Source organism: Oratosquilla oratoria, chromosome 19 (genome assembly GCF_046742065.1).
Source record: "Oratosquilla oratoria isolate Oo_2021 chromosome 19, ASM4674206v1, whole genome shotgun sequence".
NCBI lineage: Eukaryota > Metazoa > Arthropoda > Malacostraca > Stomatopoda > Squillidae > Oratosquilla > Oratosquilla oratoria.
The window spans coordinates 55294406-55308719 of NC_134795.1; the positions used below are offsets into that span (position 1 = coordinate 55294406).

General features: G+C 42.0%; 1 protein-coding gene across 1 annotated transcript in view; it reads right to left on the reverse strand.

The window, feature by feature from the left end:
- Positions 1-741: 741 nt before the first annotated feature.
- LOC143035903 (uncharacterized) overlaps positions 742-14314 on the reverse strand; it is a 95217-nt gene continuing 81644 nt past the window's right edge. Inside the window, exons 2-4 of the mRNA XM_076203104.1 lie at positions 9521-11436; positions 6760-6932; positions 742-6179 (exon numbers count right to left, since the gene is read on the reverse strand). Of these exons, the coding sequence (XP_076059219.1) occupies positions 5804-6179; positions 6760-6932; positions 9521-11260 (2289 nt within the window). The 5' untranslated portion in view covers positions 11261-11436 and the 3' untranslated portion in view covers positions 742-5803. The remainder of the gene's footprint in view (positions 6180-6759; positions 6933-9520; positions 11437-14314) is intronic.

Sequence of the window (14314 nt, forward strand, 5' to 3'; positions counted from 1 at the left end):
CTCCACGGCCAAAAACTTCCAACACAAAACACGCTTGGCCTTCAAGCCAAAAATGTTATAAATCAACCAACACAAAACAAACACACCCTGAACTTGATACAAATAAACATCAACGGAATCGCAAAGACCCGCATAGACCTGCAGCAATTCTAATACAAAGAAACCATATATATTACACTAATGCAAGAAACTAAAGTCCCACCATAGCCCATGCTGCCAGCCTTCACAGGCTCAGACAAGACACAGCATGAACTGGAATCGTAACAATCATACGCAAACTATACCATTCTCCAATAAAAAGGAACACAGACACTACAACAGAAAGCTACCATTCAAATATAGATAAAGAAGACAACATGCAATGTCACAAGCATTTAAGACCACCTACACATCAACACCTCGAGAATACACGTTCCAATTCCAACCATCCAAAGACTTCACAAACCACATACTGGAAGTAGACATGAATGCACACACACATCCATATGGCTACATACACACAAATAACTGACCAAAGAGGGAACTCCAAGAACAACTCCCCATCCTAAACATATTAAGCTTTATAATCACGAAGAACCCACAGTCGGAATAAAAGGAAACTTAGAAGAAAGTATAACTTCTATATTTCGGCTAATAGCTATAGCCCTCCAAGTACTTTCTTGAAGAGGGCTATAGCTATGAGCCGAAATATAGAAATTATACTTCTAATTTTCCTTTTATTCCGACTGTGGGTTCTTCGTGATTAGAATTTACAAATGGGCCACTACATTTTGTCCAAGTGATAGTAAGCTTTAATGAATTCCTCGCAAGACAACCCTGCAACACATCAAACAAGCGACTACCCCCGCCCCCCCAACCGACATTTGACTGTGCTCATCCTCACTCCATCTAAATACATGGAAAGCCATTTAATGGTCTACTCTCAGCTCACTTCCCCATAAAGACGATCAAATGAATTGCAAAATGAATGAATAAATAAATCCACCCACAAAAAGATATACAAAGTAAAATTGCCAGAGTACATGCGGGAAATAGAAAAGACTTTAGAAAACTAGAGGGATCCCCGAAAGAGGAATATACCAGGACTGTTTCGTCTATTCACACGCGACTTCCCACTAAACCCAGAGCATAAAGTCAAAACTCTTACATATGCAGACGATCTGAGAATAATACCCCACCATCAAAACGACAAAACAGCCAAAACACACAAATTTACCTAAATGATTTGGATATATGGCTCACAATATAATTTGCCTGTATCCCCTCAGAAATCCTCAGTGACTTTGCTTAACCCCGAATACTGTAAATCTAAGAAGGAGGCAATTGTTGTATTGGATGGTGAACCTAGCTCATTGGACAAAAACCCTAAGATAATTAGCCTCACATTTGATACGTACTTGACCTTTCTCCCATACATTAATGACCTTACAGCAAAAGCAAACAAGATACTGGACATATTTAGAAATGTGACAGGCACGTGATTTGGACAGCAGAGAGGAACACTTATCACTGTACACAAGAACTACACCAACAATGTATCCCCGGCATGGTATCCAACAATCAAGGACAAAGACAACTTACAAAGAACGCAAAACAGCGTTAGGAATAATAACTGATTGCACTTAAGCAGCACCAATGGAACATCAACACTCAGAAACCAGAATTCTTCCCTTAGAGCAGCACATGCGAATGATATGCACATTCCTTCACAAGAACCCTCAAACACCAAACATAGCCCACAAAAGACACCAGTCTCAGCAGTATTCTATCCAAACATCGACAATAACCTGTCCCAGTAACCTGCGATACTTCCATACAAAAATAAACACATATAGACCATTAAACAAATACTCCACAATAGACCATCAAATTCTATACTTCATCAAACTCCCCCAGAAATCAACCCAGCAGAAAAAGCGCTTCCAAGAGAAGAAATGCACTGATATGCCTACGTTCTGGCCACCATCACGATTTAAATCAATTCTAATACAAACTGGATTGGCAATTCCAGGATTCCAATGGCGACAGATGCATTACACAGAAGACACATAACACCTCATATTACACTGCCCTATGACCAATTTCCCGGGGGTTGCAGGTCTCCTACAAGAAAGAGAGCCGGGGCAATAGATTCATTAATTGATCCAAACGTCTAATGGTTGATCAAGAAATCACTCAAGTCCTTTCTTCAATGATTTTATGGTGAAAGAAATCAGGTGTGACGAAGATCCCTCTTACTCGTTATGGCTTGTGTCGGAAATTGGACAAGGGAAGTTTGATAAGTACAAGCAAGATCATGTATAAATATTAAATTAAATAAATATAAAATGACATGGAATAATACTGTTATGCAATGGAAAGGTACTTGATGAACAAGCTTGATGATGTGGTGTATATGAAGGGTAGAAGGGACAAAATCCTGGAAGGTACTGCAGGAAGTGTTGGAGGAGTGGATCAAGAAGGATCATGAAGACTTGACTAAAAGAGGGAGACGTGATGAGCCGAAAAAACGGGAACGTTTGGCTAGAAGAAGCCAAGTAATATGGGGTGAATCAATGGAATCAGAAAGGACTGAGGAGGCATGGACAGAAAAAGTTAGATTGTCGTAGATCTCCGCCTGCTTGCCAAAAGATCCTTTACTTATGGAATGCTGTTAGTCAATCCCCTGAAGATAATATGAAAAATGCTGCTTTGAACTTTACTGACCGGAAGCCCACAACCCCACTATAGTTACCAATGGTCCTTCGGCCTTGTAGATCTTTTCAGAAATAAATGTAGGGCTGTTGTTTGTGTTGTTATTGGTGAATTTTTTACCAATCATAATGTACAGGGAAGGGCTACACTCGTAGGGTTCCGTCTCTTTGTCTCCGTTGGTCAAATTGAAACTTAATTGTCAATTGTTTTATAATGAACTACACTCGTTTTAGGCTCTTCCATAAATTGACGCATCTGTGTAGAAACTATGTTTCTTGATATCCTTTTGCTATGTATCATTTTCCATTTTTTTAATGACCTCGTGATGCTCTCCCATCCCAAATCAAGATGTCTTTCCTGTCAATATTATTCAGCCCTTTCAGTGATCTGAACACTGCAATTATGCCATCTCTATTTTAACTTTTAATGATGGCAGATCCAATACCTTTAAGACTTCCTTACATGGTTTGCCTGATAGGTTGAGACTCAATTTGGTTACTGGTCCCTGCATTCTCTCGATTCTATTTATGTCCTTTGTTTTGTGCTGAGACCACCCCACTGCTACACATTCTAATCTGGACCAAATTAAGTTCTTAGCGATTCTTTAATCATTTTCCGTCCGTGGAGTGAAAAGCTTCTATGGTCGTGAACAATCTGTATGTCTCACCCAAAATCTTGTTAAAGTGGCTATCGGGTGACAAATTATCCATGACCAGCACTGCTGTATCTATATATATATACATTTTTTTTTGTTCTTGTACCTATTTCACTTCCCACTGAATGAATCGTTCGAGGTATCTTTCCATTTTGGCCTGTTCCTAATATTTTGTATATTTTGGTCTTAAAGTTAATTTTCCACCTTTGGCTCCAGACTCTGTCCAGGTCTTTGTAACAACTTGCAACCTCCCTCATCTTTTAATATTCTCATGGTCTTTGGATAATCTTCAAATATCTTAATGCACCTTGTTATTCCTTCAATCATGTCATTTACGTAAGTCAAAAAAATTACGGGTGCTGTTACTGATCCATGTTGGACTCCGCCAGTGACTTCCCTGCATCCAAGCATTTTGTCCTTTACTACTTTTCTCATGCACTGACCCCGAAGAAAATCTCTCATCTACGTCACTGGCTGGTAAGAGAGCAGTTGCTGGTTGTCAGCTGTTCTTACGTGGGAAAGTTGAGGAAAGGTAATTGAAGTTGATGACGCATATCTTGGCCCAGTCGGGAGACTGAGTGGAGGTGTTCATGAGATTTTATCACGAGTGGCGAGATGATCATTCTCTCTGACATCCATTTCGTAGGATCACCGTATATCGATTCCTATTGGTCCATCTCCCACGATGAATAACATCATCTAGCATCTCCCAAAGACCGCTGTTTTTTTCAATCGTGGACCCCTAGTTATCAGAGAGATCAAAACAAAGGTAAACGAATAGTAAGGATATAAAGGATTATTCAAAATATATATATATGTTTTTTCAAAGAGGACTCTGGACAGGTGAAATTGTTAGCCTATTGAGGTAGTGTGCGTAAAGAGTATTCTTAAGCTCAAGGATAACCAAGAAATGCCTGGATAAATAGACACTGCGAGATGGGATCAGCGTCGTGTCACGGGGCGGGGCACCTCAAGTAAATAGTCTGTCCTGTACTGATGTCAAGCACGCACGCACGGACCGGACACACACACACACACACACACACACACACACACACACACACACACACACACACACACACACACACACACACACACACACACACACACACACACACACACACACACACACACACACACACACACACACACACACACACACACACACACACACACACACACACACACACACACACACACACACACACAAAACACTGCAAACTGTTACTGCCCCCCTTGCGCAAGAGGATGGGTGTGTATGTGGAGCATGAGGCCGCGGCATTACCTCCTAGATCGCATCATACGAGCTATGCTCTCATGCAGGAGGGTAATAGCTGTCGATAACGAGTCCAGGACATGACCAAAGACCAAAGTGTGGAGCCCCACCATGTCTGAGGGATGCGCGGCGAGACGGTGGGGTCGTTCTGAAGGCGGCTAAGATGTCATGCCTATGACGCCACGGCTATGACGTCACTGCGATGACGTCACAGAAGGATGGCGTAGAGTCACCCTTGGCCGGAGAGACGTGGCCGGATGGGGTGGGAGAGATTTTTAGGCACAGTTAAAGTTGATGATGGTCGAAGTGATGAGTAATGGTGATTGTAATGATAGCAGTGGTGGTGATGGTGATGGTGATGGATGTGGTGGTGACAACAGTGGAGAGGGGAAGGAGAGGCTGTTGCTCTACAATACATAGTGCTTAATAGGTAAGAGGCCCACACAAGGAGGCTCTTAACTGTTAACTTGGCTCTATGTGCTTGGACTTCCAGGGCAAGTACAAGTCTTCGGTTGTTGAGGCCAAGTCGTCACTCAGCACATCGTTCGTAAGATCACGTGCAGGTTCTTTGTTTAGAGAAGTCGTCTCCAAACTCTGACAGTTCGTTGCCCATCTTAACATGGTGTATGAAGCGTATTACCCCCCAGTCACAACATAGTGTCTATATTGACATATATGGCTAAATGGGAACACTAGGTTTTTTTTCTTGAAGTCTTATTTTTTTTACATCTCTGTTGACTGTTGTCAAACTCAAAAACGTTACCATCAGACAGCGGGATGGATGTGGTTTCTGCGACTAGTAGACGATCTTTTGGTTTTGTGGTTCAGAGTCCCAGCTTTTGGAGTCTACTCCATTACCCCCGCAAATATTGTACATATGACTTCCGTGGGGTAATCTATATCCAGTTTCGGAACCACTGATTCAGGGGGGAATACACCCATAAATAGAAATATTCCATTGCGGGGTCCCGTCCCCAACACCTGATACTTTAGGTCCCTTCCCACAGCACTTCGGATGACGTCATGGTTTTCGTTTTTCTCCGAGATCCCCCGAAGTTGCCGTTGTCCAAACAGTGCCATGTTTTTAACAATATATTCGTCAAAGGTTAGATTAGGTTAGTACAGTGGTTTCGAGGTTGGAGAGGTGACCCGTTGGGAAAGTATTCTCTTCTTGTGGACTAAACGGATGACGGATCAGCGACTAGTGAAGAGGGCGGAGTGATCCTTGGGTCCCCGTTGACCTCGGGGTTTTTCTCGAGGTACGGAGAACACGACTTCAGAAGGGCACGAGCCACGGCACTGAAGAACACCAGGAACGCTTTTCTGTAGGCAGCATTACTGGCCGCGTAGATCAAGAAGTTCACGCCGAACTGTATCCAGTAGAAGGCAAATATGATGATGCCCGCCTCTACGCAGACGGTCTTGTCGAGGGCGTACATGACGTTGTAGACGCAGATGGGGACAACGCAGGCCATGAAGAGGAGCAGGAGCCCCAGCGTCATGGCTGAAGATTTCCACATTCTCCGCCCACGTTCCGCCACCACAGTAGGAGACCTGTGCGAAGAAGGAAAGGAGATCATGTAAAAAATGGTTCTTCTCCACTTCCCGTTTACCTCCGTTTTCTCCGTCTTTCTCCTCCTCCTTCTGAATTTCAGATTTACTTCCAATACATGTGAAACATTTTGACTCCAAGAAGGCCATTGACTTTTAGAATTCAACTATGGTAACCATAGAGATGCAAAGGAAAGTTACTTTCCTCTGGGCATTCCTTTCCACGACTAGCATCTTTACAATAACAAAAAGAACAGCAATGCATAAGTATAGCGCCTGTTTTCTACTCGCCCCTCGTCTTCAGTCATGCATAATCCTTCGTAAGCTCCTTCTGGTAGGGCAAACATTCTCAACCTACTTTCTCACGCATCCTCTACTTACAGTATGTATTGCTGCTCTCTAGCCACTTTGAGATCAAACGCAACACTTGATAAAATCGCCATACATCCACTAGGTTCCACTACTTGTTGGATTGTGTCCCGACAAAAAATCTTTGTCCTTTTTTGGGGCCCGTGGAAAACCACCGTGCTAAGCAGAGGCAAATGGTCATTACATCAATAACTAAATATCAGGATCGACTCACATGCCAGTGGACGCCAGGAGTTGCTTGTTGCGGTAGATCTGGTCGACGATGCTGATACAGCCCCACGTCATAAGGAGGCATGGCAGGAAGGTCTCAAGAGTGTAGAAGAAGAATCTGCACCATTTGGTCATCATGTCGCACTTGTATGTGTGTTTGTCGTGGTCGAAACCGTCCTGCACAAGAGGGAAAGGAGATTATTTTGTGAGGAATGGGTTGTGATGACATTAGCTTTTCCTATCCTGATTGGTTGTCACACAGCTGAATGGACTAACTTGGCGATAGGTAGAATAGAATGAAACTACACCTGTTGGCAGTTAGAAAGGAAATAAAATGGCTACTAGGTATATCACCATCATCAATTGGGAGTACACGCCAGGGTACGTGTCACTTCACCCACACACCGACGCCTTTCCACACGGTATCTCCAAACAACGCCCCCTGCAGCTTTTCCCATGACCAAAAGCTCTAGGTAGGAATGGTCGACCTGCCGACCTGCCCCAGCTATCAATTCTCCTTTGTCTCCTTTGTCTCTTCTAAATAGGGTTGTCTCTTGTGGAGACGACCAAATGATTGGAATAAACATCAGAGAAGTATACCACTGACGATATAAAACCGTATGAACTCAGAACCTATCTGGTTCCCGAGATTGGGGAGGGCGCTAACTGCTCCTCCATCTATCCCCAATTTCAGTGGTCGAGTGGTCTAAGGCGGGTGTTATGGAGCCTCTCTTGGGCCCAGAAGCAGCGGGTTTCGAATCCTCTGCGCGACGGTCATGGAGATTGATTGATGTCGCTGTTTACTAGCGAATTTCTCATATAGTTACGATGGCGAGAAGCGTGAAAGGGATTCGTTCCGGTCCTTACCCCTCCCACGAGTGCGATTGGCCGTATGGTGAAATGGGGGTTATATGGGGGAGCAGTTAGCGCCCTCCCCAATCTCGGGAACCAGATAGGTTCTGAGTTCATACGGTTTTATATCGTCAGTGGTCGAGTGGTCTAAGGCGGGTGTTATGAAGCCTCTCTTCGGTCCAGAAGCAGCGGGTTCGAATCCTCTGCGTGACGGTCATAGAGATTGTCTGGATGGTGTCGCTGTTTACTAGCGAATTTCTCATATACATATATATATATTTATATATTTATATATATATATACATACAAAATATATACATATGTATATATATATATATATATATATACAAATATATATATATATGTATATATATACATAACGCCATTCAGTATAACTTGGTTGAGCGAGTCCATCACACCATGGTTCATTGCAATCCTTCACAGTTCATCCTGATATGACCCACCACTCTTATGCACTACATTACCATGGTATGTGAATCTTTCTAAGGACTCAGTGTTCTCACCACATACTGTACATTATTAGACTGAACTGTATAGTCCAGTAAGCCTCCGAACATCAGGACCTTGGTCATGGTCCAGGAGACTTGGAGCTGCAGTGGTCTTGCTTATATGAGACGACTCATCTCTATATTCTCCAGTGCCTCACGCGACGCCACAACGCTCCTTGACTTTGGACGCTCTCCAATGCAATCTTCTGCAGCTTTCAGAGTTTAACGTTTGGAAGTAGCACACCTTTTTATTATGTGTCATCAATGGTGCCAACCAGTCCAAGTCAATTGGAGACTGCTACCGCATATTCGTGTGAGACTGCTACCGCATATTCGTGTGAGACTGCTACCGCATATTCGTGTGAGACTGCTACCGCATATTCGTGTGAGACTGCTACCGCATACTCGTGTGAGACTGCTACCGCATATTCGTGTGTACAAACATCGCCCCTGAGACCCTTCAGATGAAATACCGATTTATTACATCTCAAAATTCTCCTGGGTTTGATACGCGGTATGAGTTTTACAACTACAACTCTATGGTCGGTCCAAAAGAACTCAGCATTCCGGCAGATCCCACAACTATGTAGGTACCTCCAACGAATATCAACAAGTATGAGATTGATCCCCTTTGCCACACCTCCGTCATTACTGTGTCAAGGTCATTGATGTGGATCTCGTTCCTGGAACCAGGAACCGGCAATCCTCTAGTATCTGAGTTTTTAAGAGTCTGACGAAAACTTAACGTTCCTGATTCCAGAGCCATGAGGAGCAACACAAACTTCATAGCTATCGCTGCCTGCGCCAGTAGCTCCATGGAAGTCTCCCAAAACAAGCGTATCCTGTGGCGGGCACTAGTTGACTATAGAGGCAAACTTGGTATAGAGCATCTCAAGTTTATAATCCTTAGTAGAAGCGTATACTCCAATAAGAGAGATGAAGTCCAAGTTGTACTTCAACCTCACCAACATCATACAATCATCAACCGGAGTAACTCTTATAACGGCGGGCTGTTGTCGTTTAGAGACGCCAACAGCTAACCCACCTGATGTGGTCACCATTACCATGGCCTGACTAATAGTAGGTGTAATCCTTGCTAATGATCTCACAACTACCTGGTCTCCTCACCTCTGTGGGAGATATTATAGTCATTCTAAGTCTCCTCAGCTCCACCTTAAAAAAAAAAAAAAAAAAAAAAAAAAACGGTAATCGAGCGCCATGGAAGAGACTACATGGAGATCCAGCCGGAAGTTCCCGGACCTGGCTCGGTGTGCTTGTGACTTATGTATACTATCCCGGTCGCCGACAGAGATGAATAGAACAAAGTGATAGCAACCAAAACAGAAACAAATGCTGCTGATATAGAGGGGTTAAATCACGAATGAACACTTGTGGCCTACTCACATGTATGATTGCAGGCAGGAGGAGTATAATGCTGACCACCCAGACGAGGAGCAAGAGGAGGAGTGTGGTCTTGGGGCGGAACAGGCGAGACCTATGACTCCGTCTGAGGTCGACACAGCGTTCCACAGCCAGGAGGGCGAGGGTGTTCCATTCGACAAAGGCGTTGAGGTAGCGAAAGATGGCAGCTCCCCTGCAGAAGTCCCTGCCGGGGCCATTAGAGTAGGTGAAGTAGGTGTAGGCGGTGAGGGGTAGGTTGACGGTGCAATACAGGAAGTCGCAAAAGCTAAGGTGCAAAATGAGCAAAGTGTCACCATCCAGTTTGATGGAGATAGGGGGGGATGCGCAGTAGAAAGAGTTTCGGCCACGCCCGAGGATTAACTGGTGGCAGATTGTAGCGATCGTGACCAGATTTCCCACGCCGCCTATGACTGCAAGAATGCACGCCCACATGCTTGCACCTGTCACCCAACTCACCATTTCGTTCGCATCACGTCTGGAAGACGAACTCTTCACTAAGCTGCTGCTCTCCGACGGTTTATTTTTGAGAGGAAGTACGATGATGAAGGCCAAGACGATCGTTACAATAACGAGTAGAATCCAGGAGTTTCCAAACCGTAAGGGGCTTCCGTCCTGGTCGAACCTAGGAGACACCACATTGTCGATGACTTCATTGGATTCCGGCAAACTGTGCTTCTCTAAAGATGTGTCTAAGGTCGTCACATAGAGGGTCTTGTTATGCAAACAACTTCTACCTTTTCCGTCATGTGTGGGACATTTCTGTTCTACCTCGTTCTCGGGGTTCGGAGTGTCTTCCTTATGACTGTGGGACTCGCAGCCAGTAGGCGGCACTTCATTTACGAACGGATTCACTTCACTAATACTCGTCACTGACAAAGTCGTTGGATCATCAACGGAAGTGGTGCCATCTCCATCATCACACAGCGTGTTCTTAACACTTTTAGAGACTCTATTACTGTGCTGCGCTGGCACATCTTTGAGTCCTGCCTTAGCTTTCGTCAGAGACAACCAAGGTCGCTCAAAAAAGATCGGCCGTTTTGATTTTTGTAAAAAGGATATCCACTTTCTTTTGTACTCTGAATTCACTTGATCTGTAGTAGTGAGAATTGGGCTAACATTTTTCTCAGATGGTGGGGTTCTCATTTCACTGGCAGCCCTAGGGACTGGAGTGTCTAATGTGGTATTCATTGTATGGTTATTTGTTTTAACATGAGGCGTGGCGTGATCATGCATGGTCCCATTGTTTTGATGAAGAACTGCTTTACAGGAACTGTGTGATCCACTTGATATACTGGGGTCATGGTGATTTGATAAGGTACTTGTGCTGTGACTCGGGGCTGGAACACAACCCTGAGTCGATAAATCATTTGTGGTGAAGTTGTTTTGCAAAGACCCAGAGGGGAGTTGACGGTTGCTGCCGCTTGTGCGAGTCCTGTTTGGCCAAACGTCCTTAGTGGTCATTGGCGCAGAAGACAGATGAGGCGATGATGAAGACGACGTCTTCTGCTCGCCTTCCCGCTGGGAAAATGACGGCGCTGACTGTGAACGGGTTCTTCTGTAGGACTGCGTCGCAGGGGCTGATCGCATCTTCACGGCGTGGGTGTCTTGCATGGATGTGGTCATGGTAGTCGGGGAGAGAGCTTGAAGGGGAAATGTCGCAGTTGGCTTCAGCGTGGGCTGCTGCACGACTGCAGAGTTCCGCTCTGCAAGCGGGACTGTCATGGGGGGGCTTCTGGTCCTGCCTGGAGGGGCAGGGGGTCACATGGAGTCTTCGTTCTTATAACAGAGCTGGCGAGCCCACTGCGAAGGAAATTTGCTTCTCCAAAACTAAAATAGCAGAAGATAGTGTCCTCCGGTCACCCTGGTCACTGTTGCCATCAGAACCGCCACATACCAACCTGAAAAGAATAAAAAGTAGGAGATATAGAACAAGAGCTTTCAGCGTATTTACCTTCCAGCTCGAACCAAGCTCGATATTGAATGGGGATTACATTTTCATTGGCTACATGGCCAATCACCCTGTCATACGTAGGAAGCGGGGTTTCTTGGGTGTGTAGGTGGACTTGTACAGTACTAAACACACAACTAAAATGCAAGAGTAGGTGTTGTGTATTCCAATCAGTGTGTGTTTGTATAATAAAATGATAATAATGATAATAGTATTAATAACAGTAACAGTAATAATGATAATGATAATCGTACTATTACTACTACTACTACTACTACTACTACTACTACTACTACTACTACTACTACTACTACTAATGATAATAATAACAATAATAATAATAATAATAATAATAATAATAATAATAATAATAATAATAATAATAATAATAATAATAATAATAATAATAATAATAATAATAATAATAATAATAATAATAATAATAATAATAACAATGATAATAATAACAATAACAATAATGACAATAATAATAGGTTTATTGAGTTAACAATGATTACAAAGGGTTACAAAGAGATTATTGTTCCATTATAAATTATTTTCAAGAAATCCATCATATCCGGAGATGTCCCAAGAGAATGGAAGCTAGCTAACATTATTCCCATATTCAAAAAAGGTGACAAAAAGAAACCAAATAACTATAGGCCTATAAGTTTGACTTCGATCGTAGGAAAAATAGTGGAAACTATTATTAGAGATGCTATCGGACATCACTTAGAAAGTAACCGTTTGATAAATGATAGCCAGCATGGTTTCAGACAGAAACGTTCTTGCGTGACTAACTTACTCGAATTCTACAACACAGTTATCTCGAATTATGACAAAAGAAACAATATAGATTTAATATATCTAGACTTTGCAAAAGCTTTTGAAACCGTCCCCCCACGAAAGACTACTTACTAAATTAGCTTCACACGGAATAAGTGGTAGCCTATTAAGTTGGACTAGTAATTGGTTGAATGATCGAAAACAGAGAGTTGTTATAAATGGAAAAACTTCTAGATGGACAAATTTTACAAGTGGAGTTCCTCAGGGTTCCGTTCTTGAGCCACTTCTATTCATAGTATATATAAATTACATAGACCATGGACTAAAATCTACTGTTTCCAAATTTGCTGATGATACAAAACTGTGCGGAATGGCAAATGATCACATAAACCAGTTAGATATTCAAGAAGATTTAGATGAATTACAGCAATGGTCTGAAAAGTGTCTAATGAAATTTAACACAAGTAAATGCAAGGTAATGCACATAGGTAAGAGTAACAGTAAGTACGATTACAAGTTATTTGGAAATTCGTTAACAAAAGTGAATAGTGAAAAAGATCTCGGCGTAATTATCAGTAACGGCCTCAAATAATCCAAGCAGTGTATTTCAGCCTCTGAGAAAGCAAATAAGGTTCTAAGACTGATTGCGCGATCTTTTGAATTTAAAAGTCCATCACTCATTTACAAGCTATATAAATCGTTAGTTCGTCCACATTTGGACGTATGGTCACTGAATCTCATTAAAGACGTTGACAGACTGGAAAAAGTACAACGGCGAGCCACAAAACTGATTCCAAATATCAAAAATAAATCATGCGAAAATCGACTAAAACATATGAATCTGTTTTCCCTAAAAAGGCGTAGACTCAGAGGTGACTTGATATAGGTCTTTAAAATTCTAAAGGGAATTGACAACATCAAAAGTGACAAAATTTTCACACTGAATAAGAAATCCGGCAAGAAACAATGGTCTCAAACTGTCCGGAAATAGATTCAATTTGGAAGTGGGTAGAAACAACTTCGCCATCCGTGTAGTTAATGACTGGAATAAACTTCCTGCAGAGGCAGTGCAATGTAGTTCAGTTCGAAGCTTTAAGAATCATTTAGATAAACACCTAAGCAAGATGCTGTAATGATTATATTTTATTTCATATTATTTGTTTTTGTTTTGTTATTATTTGTCTATTTCTATTTGATTCTCATTATTAGTTGTATGTCAATTTATTATTATTTACTATTTACCTGCTTGTTTATTATTCAACAATACCTATGCATTTATCTATGTATTTTATTTGTTATTTACACTATTATAGTTTTTATTTAATAATTTATTATTATTATGATTTTTTTCGCATCCAACCTAGATATGGACCAAAAGGTCTCCTGTCGCCATGCTCCGCCTTTGTAATCCAAAGGCGGAGCATAGCGACAGGAGACCTTTTGGTCCATATCTAGGTCGGATGCGAAAAGAATCATAGTAATGATAAATAGATAAATGAATATATAAGAATTATTATAATGTGTATAATAAATAAAATACATAAATAATTGCATAGGTATTGTTAAATAATAAACAAGCAGGTAAATGGTAAATGATAATAAATTGACATATAACTAATAATAAATGAGAATCAAGCAAATAATAATAAACAAACAGACAAATTATAAAACAAATAAACAAATATAAAATAAATGATAATTATTACAATGACAATGTTCAATATGAGCTAATTCTAGGATTAAATTAGACTGAATTAAAGATATGCACTATGGACGGAATGGCGACGTTCTTTTAACGGTCAGTCCTCGGCTCTCTGATGGGCCTGATTTTGTTGTTGTGCCTGGTGGAGTGGCATGGTAAAGGGGAGTTGGGCGGGAGAAAGTGTCGAAGATAAAAGTAAGTAGATCTTTCCCAAACTTCCTTGTTACCTCCCGATGCCCCTCGGAGGTGTTGTAATGGTGGCATTGAATATTCCTTGTGTATTGTGAATACGTACTTGTAGTATTGTGTATTTATTGTTGTATATTTGTTTTATTGTTGC